The sequence below is a fragment of the Conger conger genome, chromosome 6 (assembly GCF_963514075.1).
Source record: "Conger conger chromosome 6, fConCon1.1, whole genome shotgun sequence".
In the NCBI taxonomy this organism is placed as follows: Eukaryota; Metazoa; Chordata; class Actinopteri; order Anguilliformes; family Congridae; genus Conger; species Conger conger.
Genome location: NC_083765.1, coordinates 2757397 through 2770541, shown reverse-complemented (window position 1 = coordinate 2770541; position 13145 = coordinate 2757397). Strand labels below are relative to the sequence as shown.

Sequence of the window (13145 nt, the reverse complement as noted above, 5' to 3'; positions counted from 1 at the left end):
CATAATATGGAAATGGCACAACGTAGCCATATACCAAAATTGATAGTTGGCGAGACTGTTGCCATAGTAGTAGATCTGGGAAATGGCATTGAGATTGGTTTTGAAATGGATGAGATATTCAGGTTCAAATTGAGCTATTTTCAATGGAAGAGCCAAGCAACACAAAGGTATAGTGATCGCGTTAGCCACCAAAATGACTGTAAAGTACACATTTAGAACACATTTAGAGATTTTTTGTCAACTAAACATTCTCATCCAGTGGAGGGTCTCCATTCAGGGGCACATTGTTCTACAATATAAGTAGAACACAGTATGTTTAAATTGTAGACTACATATTTGGAGGACACAGTAGTTATGAGGCTCTTGTCCGACACGGCCTCTGTCCGTCTAACCATAAATACATCACAAGCATACACAATACAGATTATGTGCTTGAAATTGACTTTTTTGGATTTAATATATGGATTCAGAATTTGAATAATTTCGTTTCTTTTTTTGGAGGTCCGTTGACTAGAGACATCCCTCAGTGAAGAGCCAGATATTGATAATCAACCAGACATCCTATCAGCGCGCAGTTACAGTACATTGAATCAGCGCTGTAGGATAAAAACAAGACAAGGACAATGAACTATGCTTTTAGTTTACAATCTTTACGGTACAGTATCAATTACGTCATCGCTACTCGTTCAGCAGCCCGGAAGTAATTGTGGGGCTTGTGAATGGCCAAATGTCTGTATTCACAGTTTTGTCTCTTCGTTTCCATAAATAGCATATTTAGCTAAACAAAAGAGCAACTTTTTTATCCGAAGATATCTGGAGAGGTGAGTGTAAATTGACCAGGAACAATGTCAAACTGCGTTGCTTTTCATACGCAGATAGCCTCCATTATGGAGGTTTTGGCGAATGCGGCCGTGGCAGAGATCTGCCAAGTTGTAGACGACGGATACGCGGTTCTGCGCCTGGAAATGTCTCAATATCAGAAGGAGAACAAGGCTTTGAAGCGGAGGCTGCAGATGATGGAGCGGCAGACCGCGCGTCGATGCGCAGAGAGAGGAGGAATGCGAGCAAGCATTGCTGACGGACCGCAGGTTTGCCGTAAAGTAAGAGAGACCGCAAGGGGTAAGTTAGGTCCCCTTGTTAGACAAGTCTGTTTGCTGCCTAAAAGTGTCTAGGTATTCAGCCCAGCTAACAATTTCACCTTGCTGTCACAACTGCGACCTGTGACCTCAGTCTGCAATACAATCTCTGCGCGTGTTCAAATGCGTCATCTGTTTCTGTTGGTTGTTGATGTTCCTTTCTTGCTTACGCGCCCCCCAACGTTTTCCAGCGGAGGGACATTTCCCAGCCGTGGAGAGAGTCTTGGAGAACCGGATAGACGTCGCTCTGAGAAGAGACGACCAGCCCATTGTTCTAGATGAAGAGGACGGTCCCGCGGAGCCAGTGCAAGGGGTCACCTTGCATCCAAACGCCACCAGCGCAGCGGTATTTCACATGCTAATATCCCAATTCACGAGTAAACGTAGAACGAAAGCTGTCAATTGAGCATACAGTTTCTGAATTTAGATTTTTTACCCTGTTGCTCTTGAGAAATATTTTATTACATCGTAGCATTAAAATATATTGTCAGAGAAACGGGATAAATATAATTTCAGGAATATATATACTCATACATAATTATGTGTGATAAGAAATGACAGTGTGTGAGTATATATTTAAGTTCAATGTTTGCAGTTAATTGTCACGTATACTGCTCTCTCATCTGATTGTATTATAGGTATAGCCAGAATGTGCAGTGCTATAGATGTTTTTAGAGCTGGGAACCTGCGCTTTATTGCTCCGTTACAGTGTGCAGACCCAGAGGAAGGACAGGCTGAACCAATTCTCATAAAGGAGGAGAGACTCAACGAGAACGTGGGGAACCCCGACCACCAGGGGGAGCTACAGAACAAGGACGGGAGTAAGTATTTTTTGGGCAGCAGCAGTAGGTGCAGTGTCATTATACTGAGCATGTCTTCGATCTGCGATCAGCAAATTACGGTCCTCGAGGACTGAGAACTGCTGGCTTTCCACCCTCCCTTTCCCTGGGAGTTAGTCTAGCCAATCAGTAGTACCCATTACCCGGGAGAAAAGAAAACCAGTGCTGGATTTGGATTTGAGGGCCAGAGTTAATGACTGCTGCTGCCTTCTTTTGTGCTGATATCACATTGGATGGAAGAAGCCTCAAATCATTCCCTTTGGTTCAGACCTCTGACTAATTTCCTCATTAGAATACCCTCACCTGCCGTGTTGGCTTGTACTGGCTCTTACTTCATGGCTGTGTAGGTTATAGGGCACTGGGGTCGACTTGCGTGATATGGGCATGACCACTGCTAGCTCTGTTACCTGCTGCTTTTGCATCAGCTCTGTAACCGAGTAACCCTGTACCCATAAATTAACATCATTTGTGTTGTTTCCTTATCACAAGGAGAGGTGGACAAGGGAAGTCCTCCCTCGGCAGAAACCCAGATCGCGTCAGCAAAGCAAGAGCAGCCGGCCGTCCCCCTGCCCAGGCCCCGGCACAGCGGCTGGGCGGTGGGCGGACTCCAGGCAGGCCCGGAAGCGGAGAAAGAGGGCACTAGGACCCTTCAGCGCCCGGGACCCGGAGCGGGAGCGCGAAGGCTCGGCAGTCTGGACTCTGAGTTTGTCCTGTTCGAGAGACCAGGCCAACTGGGGTCCTACTGTACACAAGGGGGCGCCGTCGCAGAGACGGAGGATCCGTGCTGCTCTTACTCCGCAGAAACGGCAGCAGTGCAGAGCCTGTCGTTTCACTCGGAGATGAGGTCATACTCGGCGACAGAGGAAGGTGCCGGGGGTGGCCTGTCCCCTCTGGCCTCTCTGGACTGGAAGCCTGATGTCGGGGTCGACGCCACGCCAGTCAAGCTGGAGACGGAGATGCCATCAGCATGGAGCGCGGGGGCCATTTTAGGAATGGGTGATGTGCAACAAAGACCCTTCCAAGAAATTGGGGAGAGGGGAGAAATGGTGCCGGAGAGCGTGGCCAGCTTCGGCCAGATGACCGCGGGGGAGAAGGCCACGCTCTCAGACAACGAGACGCATCACCGACCCAGCGCAGGCGACAAACGCCTGTTCTACACGTATTTCGAGAAAGGTTTTGGACGCTCGAAGGACGGCGACGCGCACCAGAGTGGGGACGCGGAGGAGAGGCAGTTCCGCTGCATGCAGTGCGGAAAGCATTTCGCACATTCCGCTAATCTCAAGAGACACCTGCGGGTGCACACGGGAGAGAAACCCTTCAGCTGTACGCAGTGCGAGAAGCGCTTCTCTCATCAGCATCAGCTGAAGATGCACCAGCGGGTCCACACCGGGGAGAGGCCCTTCAACTGCACCCACTGCGGGAAGCGCTTCACCCAGTCCAGTCATATTAAGCGACATCTGCTCGTTCACACAGGAGAGATGATGTAGCCACGCGGTTTGCAGCAGGCCAGTCTCTGCGGTCTGCAATCACACAGGATACCAGGAGTTTTCCCACAGGAGAAAGTACAACAATATAATGAGTGTTTTTATTCTTCAGGTGATCCTCATAAATATGACTGTGCTCATTCAGGAGAAAGCCAAAGCCATTCACTTGCACTACGAGGGAACTTTACTTTACATGGGTGGAGTGTATGCCCAGTTTTGAGTATACTCTGAGAAGTGGGCATACACATATGTCTAATGTGGTTTTATTCGCAGTATCCATGAACACACTTTATAACTCAAACCACAGTGAGCAGAAGCCCAGGGGAGTGCTGGTGGGATGCTTGTATTGAGGGACATTTTATATTTTCTGGCTGGAGCGCAAAGCAAATGATTTTAGTGTGGTTATATGTTTCTGTTTGAACAGGTGCCTGATTAAAAATGTAAGTGAAAATGATGCTGAACATTGTAATAATTCATGTATTTACATGTTGCTAACAGTATATTTATTACTCAAAATTCTGTGTAGAGATTTTCCATTTTATATTTTATTTAATGCATAGATTAAACGAATGGGAGTCATACAGATAAATAAATGTCATTTTAAATGTAGAGTGCAAGATCCATAATCTAACTGAGTGTGGAATTTATATAACGAACAAGCTGTAAATGACTGTTTTTCTGTGAAGAAAATGTTTTGGGGTTTTTTCAGTTCTGAATACTATATTAACTGAGGTTCTGTGTGATTATGTTTCATAAGAAATCTTAAATGGTTTGCGTATGTATTTTGAATTGAAAATAATTTGTATTATGAAAGATGTGATGAATCGATAGGCATATGTCCAAGACCAAATTGTATTTTTAAGTAACCTTTTTAAATTAACCAGGGAGCAATAAGAACTGCTTCAAGGTAAAAAAATAAAAATAAAAACATATTTGGGACAGTTGCAGTCAAGAAAACATTTATACAACTGTGGGGTCTCCTACTTAATATTGTTGATCCATTCCACACCTGGGTAAATCGTTGGCATTTATACAGCGCCTTTATTCAAAGCCAATTGATGCTTCTCATGCACCCATTCATACACACACCGACGGCGATTGGCTGCCATGCAAGGCACCGATCAGCTCGTCAGGAGCATTTGGGGGTTAGGTGTCTTGCTCAGGGACACTTCGACACAGCCTGGGTGGGAGATCGAACCGGCAACCCTCCGGCTGCCAGACGACTGCTCTTACTGCCTGAGCCATGTCGCCCTATGGTCAATCCATTTCATTAGCACCAAAATCATATAAATCAGTTTGACCTGGGAGACTTCTGTCAAACCAAAGTAAAAAGGAAAGCTATACGTGCCACATCTTCATCGTGTAAGTAGCACAGAATCATAATTTATTCAAGCACAGTTAAACGATAGACACACTTTTCATGTTTAGCCTTTCATGTGATTTAAAAAAAAAAAATGCATTTGCTATTATTTCTTAGCAACTCAGATTAACTAAATAGCAGACACCTGTCTACCAAAACGACAGGCCCGTGGTATCCATAGTCCACTGGTAGCCTAAAAAAAAAAAACACTTTCAGAATCGCACTCCAACACGCTAGGTGGCGGTATTGACTTACACGTTTTGGTTAAGAGAGAAACTTCTTGTTGCAACCGTATAGGGTATATAGGAATACAAATGCTGTCTATGGTTGCTACCAATGGTAAAGGGGCATTAGTTTAGGATATTTACGGTAATTTATCAATCAACGTCTGGTTTTTCTGTACACCTCCCCTAAAATACAAACGGCAATCTAGAAGTACAGCAAATGCGATATGGATTACAATCTGAATATGACCAGTTAATTTAATGTTGTCTACATTTTTGGACATAGTAAAAGAAACCAAGGAGCTTTGAAAGCCTGCGGGGATTGCCAAACGAACGATGTCGAATTGCATTGCGTTTCACACACAGATCGCTTCCATCATGGAGGTGCTGGCGAACGCGGCCGTGGCAGAGATCTGTAAACTTGTGGACGACGGATATGCGGTTTTACGCTTGGAGATGTCCCAAAGCCAGAAAGAGAACGAATCGCTCCGGAGGAAACTGCAGGTTTTGGAGTTACGGGTCGCACAAGCGTGTACTTTTACAGAGAAAACCAGGATAAAAGACAGTTCAGTAAATAATCGTCCAAAGAAAGGGTCGGTTTTCGATAAGTTTCAAGGATCGACAACAGCAGGTAGCCAGCATCTCAAACGGCATAATATTCCCTGGATTCTAGCTAGCAATTGTTTCACCTGTCACTGATGTAACTAGAGCCTTTGGCTAACGTAACTAAGCTAAATGTAAAGTTGCTAGTTAGTGATTAACTGACGGCCCACAGACCTAATACTCCACAGACCTAACTTACAGTTCTTGTTTTGTCTAACGGGACGGCGCTAGATATCGTTTAATTAGTAGTAACGCTTCGACTGCTCTTCCTATTGTTTCAGAGCCGGATAGCATCCCAGCCGGACAAAGTTTCTTGGACATGGGCCTTATTAGCGACGGCGAACCCACTGAAGACCAGGACGAGTCCGTATTGAATCGGATCTCGGTCAGTTGCAATTCTCACCTGTGTGATAAAACGAGCAAACGATTCATAATCTCCGAGTTACCTTAGCTAGTAAAATCCTCTATGTTTAAGTTATGGTGCACAGTGCTGACATCCATACAGTAACTTGCACACCAAACGACATGGTTCAGGCTCTACTACACTATAGATTAGACTCCACAGCGGTCTCGTTTTAATTCGGGACAAAACGCATTGCCATCATTACAGTTGCCGTAAATGTTTTTTATTGGATACATGTGTGCATAGTAAATCTATTCCAAACAACACCACATCAAGTCCACGCTGGCGGGACTGTAATAAAAAGAAACGGGACTAGATTACTACTACTACTACTACTACTATATAAATGCCAACCATACTACTACTACTAAAACTACTAATAGAGTGCCATTTTCAACACAAAATGATGCTTTCATATGTATGGGATATGAATTTTGGGAATGTAAATATTTAATGACAGTAAGTATAAGTCACATCCATCTTCAAAAAAAACATTTATTTCATTGGTCATTTCAGTTATGACGACTGTTTTGAATTCTTCGTTTTCAGTATCGAATGCCATTTACCACATGGGAAGGCACACAGGAAAGTCAGTCTGATCACCCCGTTCCTCTGTTACAGTGTGCAGACATGCAGGAGGGAAGGACTGACTCTGTTCTTATAAAGGAGGAGAGTGTGGAAGAGGACAGAGACCCACAGGGAGAGATGAACTCCAGGGAGGAGAGTAAGTAGAGAATGGATGGAAGGCTTTGTCTCAGCCTGGCATTACTGTATGTTATGCTGTTGTTTTTTAAAGACAAGCTGAAATAAAGAAGTTCCCTTTCCCCAATTTACTCAATTATTTATAGCCATACAAACACGCCTTAAGGTATATATTCCATAAAATTAATGAAATTGTTATACTTGCATATTTTCACACAATGCTTTTCCCATCCACTTCCTGGAAAATTAGTTGAATTCAGATTTTTTTTTTTGTCATTGTGAAACAGTGATTATGGCGTATGTCGATCAAATTTTTTGTTCCCCTCCAATCAAAGTCCAGTCACACGCATCCCCCCCCCCATCACATCACATCACATCACATCACATCACATCACATCACATCACATCACATCACATCACATCACATCACATCACATCACATCACATCACATCACATCACATCACATCACAGGCATTTAGCACACGCTCTTATCCAGAGCGACGTACAACGAAGTGCAGATTGAACACAGGGACAAGTGTGAAGAGGACAGTATGCGTGACCATACAGATACACTTGGAACCCTTGAAGAATACATCAACTTGCCAACTAGCATACCCCGAGTACACAATGCCATTATAGTCTATGGCTTATACAAGGCTAATCATGGTGGTGAGGTAGGGAGGGAAAGGTGCAGCCTGAAGAGATGAGTCTTCAGTCTGTGCTTGAAAGAGGTCAGAGACTCTGCCATTCTGACATCCACCACCGGGAGGTCATTCCACCACCGTGGGGCCAGAACAGACAGCAGTCGAGACCAAGAAGTGCAGGTGTGGCGAGGGGGAGGTGCCAGACGGCACAAAGTGGGGGAACGGAGGGGTCTTGCTGGTGTATAGGTCTTGATAAGTGATTGAATATACACAGGGGCCGATCCTTTAACTGCCTGGTACGGGAGCACCAAAGTGATGTGAGCCATAACAGGCAGCCAGTGGAGGTTGCTGAGCAGGGGGGTGACATGTGAATGTCTGGGAACATTGAGTACCAGACGGACTGCAGCATTCTGGATCAGTTGTCCCCCCCCAGTGCCCCCCCCTCCTCATTTGATGTCAGTCAAATTCACACCCCGCCCTTCATAAATTCCCCCCCGAATTATCGAACCCCAACCATGCAGGGAGATTCATTCCCTACGGACTGCACCACACGCCCTGCGTTAAGTGCTGCTGTTTTAAGCTGTATTAAGTCATGTGACCTGTGCCTGCTCAGTAAATAATGTTCACACTGGCTCTGAACTTCCCTGCAGGACTTGTGGAACCGGGCAACAACGATGGCAAATTGGCGGCTGCTCTCGGCAACCGGACTCCGTCTTCCAACGGGAGGGAAGTGCCGGCTGACCAGCAGAGGACCAGACGGCACGTTTGGGAGGTCAGTGGACCGGACACCGTCCTCAAAACAGAGCCAGAGAATAATAGTGTTACCAAGACTCTCCAGCACAGAGGAGCTGAACACAGGGCAGGAGGACTCAACAGTCTGGACTCTGAGTTTGTCATGTTTGAGAGACCAGGCCAACTGGGGTCCTACTGTACACAAGGGGGCGCTGTCGCAGAGACGGAGGATCCGTGCTGCTCTTACTCTACAGACACAGCAGCACAGGGCCTGTTTCACTCAGAGCTGCAGTCGGTTGCAGCGACAGAGGAAAGTTCTGGAAACTGCATGTCTCCTGTAGATTCAGACATGAAAGTGGAGATGCTGGTGATTGGCTCTGGGGCTGTTGATTTGGAGGCTGAAAGGAGTTCTGACTGGGCGAAAGACACCGCGTCAGAAACAGGTCACATCGTACACAGACTTGACGGTGAAGATGGAGAGCGGGGGGAAATGGCAGAAAGTGCTCCTAATGTTCCCATCCCACGCGCTCTGCTGGAGAGCGGGAGGCAGTCAGCGCTCGACGCCCCGGAAACGAGCCGGTTTCTCTGCTCTGACGACGGCGTCGCGGAAACGCAAAGCGGGGCGGTTGCGCGCCAGCAGACGGGTACGGAAAGGACAAAGTTCGTTTGTAAATTTTGCTGGAAGAATTTCAGCTCCCAAATCCACCTCGAGCTGCACGTGAGGTCCCATGGAGCAGAGAAGCCGTTCGGTTGCACGCAGTGCGGGAAGCAGTTCTCCCAGCCGCGCACCCTCCGGGTTCACCAGAGCACACACCTGAGCGAGAGGCCGTTCTTCTGCTCGCAGTGCGGGAAGAGCTTCTTCTCCTCGCGGGACCTGAAGAAACACCAGGCCGTTCACACCAGGGAGAGACCCTTCCTCTGCTCTGTGTGCAGGAAGAGCTTTGTGTGTTTGAGTCAGCTGAAAGTGCACCAGAACGTGCACACGGGGGAGAGACCGTTCAGCTGCACCACGTGTGGGAAGAGTTTCTCTCACCCCAGTAATCTGAAAAGGCACCAGAGACACCACACTGGAGCGCAGACTTGGACTCAGTGACAGCCACAGCCACAACACTTGACAGGTTTTTCATTTTCCCCAAACCTTTTTGCGGCTAAGCGGCACTGTCTGTTGCTGGATTTTCAGGAATATTTGTTTAAAGAAGTAAGACGCTGCTCTTAGCAGCTTGACTGCAATTATAAAGTCAAGTGACATGGAATCGAGTAGCCAGTCAAATCAAACTGAGCATACTGTCACATACTGTACCTGTAATGACTAAAATCACTGTGTTTGTTACTACAGCATTACTCACATTGCAGTGAAATCTATTTTATGTGTGAAAAAAAAAAATCTCAATTCCTGTCTTTAGTTCTGGAGAAAAGTGATTTATTTTTTTTCTTTTTATTTATTTTTTAATAAGCAGATGACTTTTATACTTAGTGCGCCAAAGTTCTTTGGTACTTTCTAGTACATCATGTTTCTTGAGATTCATGGAGCACAAAGATGTTGAATTGGTTTTTGTATTTCCACTTCCAGCAATTTAGGGGATAATAAAATATGACTCATTCATTATTTATTAACATTAATTGTTTGGCAGTACAAGTCACCTTGATACCACTCGCCATTATGTATGACTATTCGTTGAGCATCAATAAACGCCATGGGATCCATCGACTTCTTTTTCAGTGATTGATCATTTACTTGAATTTATAATCGCTCTTAAAAACAGACAGACTTTAAGACTTAATATCGTCAGACTTCCAACTGTGATCTTCCTTTTGTTTAGCCTTTAAAGCGGAGCTTTCAGACTCCAGTCCTGGAGGGGGCGCCGTGGCTGCAGGTTTCACTCCAGTCCTGGGGGGCCACAGTGTCTGTACTGTAGGTTTCTGGTGTGTCTCAGCACTTGGTGTTTGGCTAAGAAGTCCACATACCACGTTTTTCAAGCGTAAATTGGATGTTGATTGAAATGAAACCAGAAGAACCCGGAGACGCTCTTGCCTCCTGAAAGTCTGACGCCTCTCCCTGGAAGATCCTCTCCCGTTTACTGTCGCTGTGCGTCCCTGTAATCATCCTCAGCTCAGCGTTATTACAGCATCACTCTGCAGTGCCTGGTGCAAACTGCTGTCATTTTGAGTACATTGCAGTTCACATTTTAGGCATCTGGCAGACACTCCTACCCCAAGCAGGGTACAGCGCTCTGCCCCTGCACATCCCCAACGGGGAATCAAACCTGCAGCCTCAAAGTTAGAAGCCCAGCTACCCTGCCATTACGGCACACTGAGGCTGCTTAAACTTCTTTACAATTCCTCAAGACTTCTGGAGCCTTATGCTACATGCTTCTGTATACAGCAGGGCTGCCCAACCCTGCTCCTGGAGAAGTACTGTCCTGTAGGTTTTCATTTCAACCCTAACAAAGCACACCTCATTCAACATTGAGAGCAGGGCTGCCCAACCCTGTTCATGGAGATCTCTCATCCTGTAGGTTTTCATTTCAAACCTAATTTGGCACACCTACTTAAGCTGTTGAATGAAGTGTGCTTTGTTCAGGTTGGAGTAAACATTTGCAGGATGGTATTTCTCCAGAAACTGGGTTGGGTAGCCCTGCTTTAGCTGTTGAATGAGATGTGCTTTGTTAGGGTTGGAGTGCAAACATACAGGACATTAGATCTCAAGGAACAGGGTCGGGCAGCCCAGTGTGGTTGTTGAAGGGTTGTTGATGGGTTGTTGAAGGGTTGTGTTCGTCTCATGTTCTTGCACTCTCGGCCTTGCAGCCTGCAGATGTGGAGGAGAGGGGGCCAGAACCACTTCCTGTGAAGGAGGAGAGACTCCGAGAGGGGGGACCCAGCAGTGAGCCGCAGGGGGGGTCCAGGAGCAGTGGGGAGCGTAAGTTTGTGGTGGGGGGGGGGGTGGTTAGGGTGGTTGTGAGGTTGCGAGGTTGCCCCCCATGGTGAAAATATGTTTGCTCATCCAGGCTGCATTAGGTGCCAGTGACTATTTTACACCTTACAGGCCACACACTGTACTACAGGAGAGCCAGTGAATATTTTACACCTTACAGGCCACACACTGTACTACAGGAGAGCCAGTGAATATTTTACACCTTACAGGCCACACAGTACTACAGGAGAGCCAGTGACTATTTTTCACCTTACAGCCCACCCACAGTACTACAGGAGAGAGGGTGCTCTTAGTTTTTGCTTGCGTTTGTTCTAACTACTTCTTCTCCAGGAGCTGTGGAGAGGGGTGTGGCCGTTGGGGGAAGAGCCCCCGCCCTGAACCCGCAGACGGCACCTGCCCCCACCCTGGAGGAGCTGGTCGAGCAGCACGGCTCCCCGGGCAGCCTTTGGGAGGTCCAGGCTGGTGGTGTCCTGAGGGCCAAGAAAAGGCGAATCAACCAGGGGTTCAGACACAGAGGAGCTGAACACAGGGCAGGAGGACTCAACAGTCTGGACTCTGAGTTTGTCATGTTTGAGAGACCAGGCCAACTGGGGTCCTACTGTACACAAGGGGGCGCTGTCGCAGAGACGGAGGATCCGTGCTGCTCGTACTCTACAGAAGCGGACGCAGAGAGCCTGTCCTTCCCTGCAGAGCTGCAGCGGGGGCCTGCTGTGGACGGCAGCCCAGGGAAAAGCCTTCCCTCGCTGGGCTATTTGGAGTGGAAGCCCCAGGCGGCGGCGGTGGACGTTAAATCGGAGGTGGAGATGCGCTGTATGTGGGGCAGGCAGGGAGCGTTGGGGACGGGTCACACACAGCCCAAAAATTACGACGACGACGACGACGACGACGATGATGATGGCAACGATGATGATGATGATGGGGAAATCCGGGCGGAAAACGCCACCGACCTTTTCCCTGGGTTCTCTCAGGTTAGGGTGAGAGGGGCAGAACGCCCCCCGAGCCTGAACGGACGAGGCCTGCGGACCGAGCTGGGCTTCGACGCGGCGGCCGGCGGACTGTACCACGAGGCCGGGGAGGCGGGGGGGGACCTCAGCCGGGCCCTGCAGGCCGGCGAGAGGCCGTTCGGCTGCCCGCAGTGCGGGAAGCTGTTCGCCCACCCGGGGCGCCTGAAGGTGCACCAGAGGGTCCACACCGGGGAGAAACCCTTCAGCTGCGTGCAGTGCGGGAAGCGCTTCGCCCAGTCCAGCCACATCAAGAGACACCAGCGGGTGCACACGGGGGAGAAACCCTTCAGCTGCGCGCAGTGCGGGAAGAGCTTCTCTCACCTCTGCAATCTAAAAACGCATCAGACTGTGCACACGGGAGAGAGGCCGTACAGCTGCACTCAGTGCGGGAAGAACTTCTCGTCCCTGGGCAATCTCATCAGACATCAGAGTGTTCACATTGGGAAATGACCTCAAGCTGTGCTGAGAGAGGCACCTTTAGATTTTATTTTATTTTTTATTAGGTTCATGTTATAGTATTAGACAATTATTTATCATGATTGCAATTATTTTAATGTTGTCATGGGAGCGACTGGAGCTGAATAATTACATTATTCATGACAAGTGAAACTCTTGTGTACATAATGTCATTCCTGCTTGTATGGACGTGCCGGGCAAATCGCCCGTCATTCCAAACACGCCACCGTGTTGCATGTCTGAGCAGCAGAAGAGTGCCCTAATATAACTGCAGAATTCCAGATTAAATGTATTTGTTGCATTTGCTTCGCCTCGTGTGTGATGAAAGCTCTTTTGATTTATTTTAGGACGAAAGCTTCCCACCTCCTTGGTAGTCCTTCGAAATTACTCGAAACCAAGGACCACCTCGTGTTGTTTATGTGTTTTGTACTACCCCACCACTTTTGTAATGCAAAAAATATTTAAGATTTAATTAAATGACAAAGTAAGCATGTTTGAATTGGAAATACTTTAAACAGGCCTGGGTTTCAGTGAAGCATTTGCTGACCAATGGATCTGGAACATGGCTATTATTATCCAACGTTTTAATTCCTCATCTTTTCCAAGGTATCCTACAACTTCAGTT

The 13145-nt window shown here is 47.4% G+C and overlaps 2 protein-coding genes across 3 annotated transcripts; both read left to right on the top strand.

The window, feature by feature from the left end:
* The first annotated feature begins 675 nt into the window (after window positions 1-675).
* On the top strand, window positions 676-4418 carry LOC133130281 (zinc finger protein 697-like). 2 transcript variants are annotated; one of them, XM_061244750.1, is made up of 4 exons: window positions 676-1119; window positions 1328-1482; window positions 1846-1957; window positions 2468-4418. In XM_061244750.1, exons 1-4 carry the CDS (start codon window positions 846-848, stop codon window positions 3460-3462), a joined length of 1536 nt encoding a protein of 511 aa, XP_061100734.1. In that variant the 5' UTR covers window positions 676-845; the 3' UTR covers window positions 3463-4418. The 2 variants fall into 2 exon arrangements, with proteins under 2 accessions (XP_061100734.1, XP_061100733.1); XM_061244749.1 differs by having other exon boundaries at window positions 678-1119; window positions 2465-4418.
* A 712-nt stretch (window positions 4419-5130) lies between these two features.
* On the top strand, window positions 5131-12821 carry LOC133130274 (uncharacterized). Its single transcript, XM_061244734.1, has 6 exons — window positions 5131-5674; window positions 5928-6031; window positions 6671-6773; window positions 8047-8168; window positions 10934-11045; window positions 11391-12821. The coding sequence occupies exons 1-6, from the start codon at window positions 5380-5382 to the stop codon at window positions 12512-12514; spliced, it is 1860 nt and encodes a 619-aa protein (XP_061100718.1). The 5' UTR covers window positions 5131-5379; the 3' UTR covers window positions 12515-12821.
* The last annotated feature ends 324 nt before the right edge of the window (window positions 12822-13145 follow it).

Excerpts from the sequence above, each read along its gene's own strand:
- LOC133130281 (XM_061244749.1), top strand. The coding sequence starts at position 846 with ATGTCAAACTGCGTTGCTTTTCATACGCAGATAGCCTCCATTATGGAG. Across the intron at positions 1,483-1,845 it reads CAAACGCCACCAGCGCAGCG|TGTGCAGACCCAGAGGAAGG; the intron begins GTATTTCACATG and ends GCTCCGTTACAG. Across the intron at positions 1,958-2,464 it reads GCTACAGAACAAGGACGGGA|GAGAGGTGGACAAGGGAAGT; the intron begins GTAAGTATTTTT and ends CCTTATCACAAG.
- LOC133130274 (XM_061244734.1), top strand. The coding sequence starts at position 5,380 with ATGTCGAATTGCATTGCGTTTCACACACAGATCGCTTCCATCATGGAG. Across the intron at positions 5,675-5,927 it reads TCAAGGATCGACAACAGCAG|AGCCGGATAGCATCCCAGCC; the intron begins GTAGCCAGCATC and ends CTATTGTTTCAG. Across the intron at positions 6,032-6,670 it reads CCGTATTGAATCGGATCTCG|TGTGCAGACATGCAGGAGGG; the intron begins GTCAGTTGCAAT and ends CCTCTGTTACAG.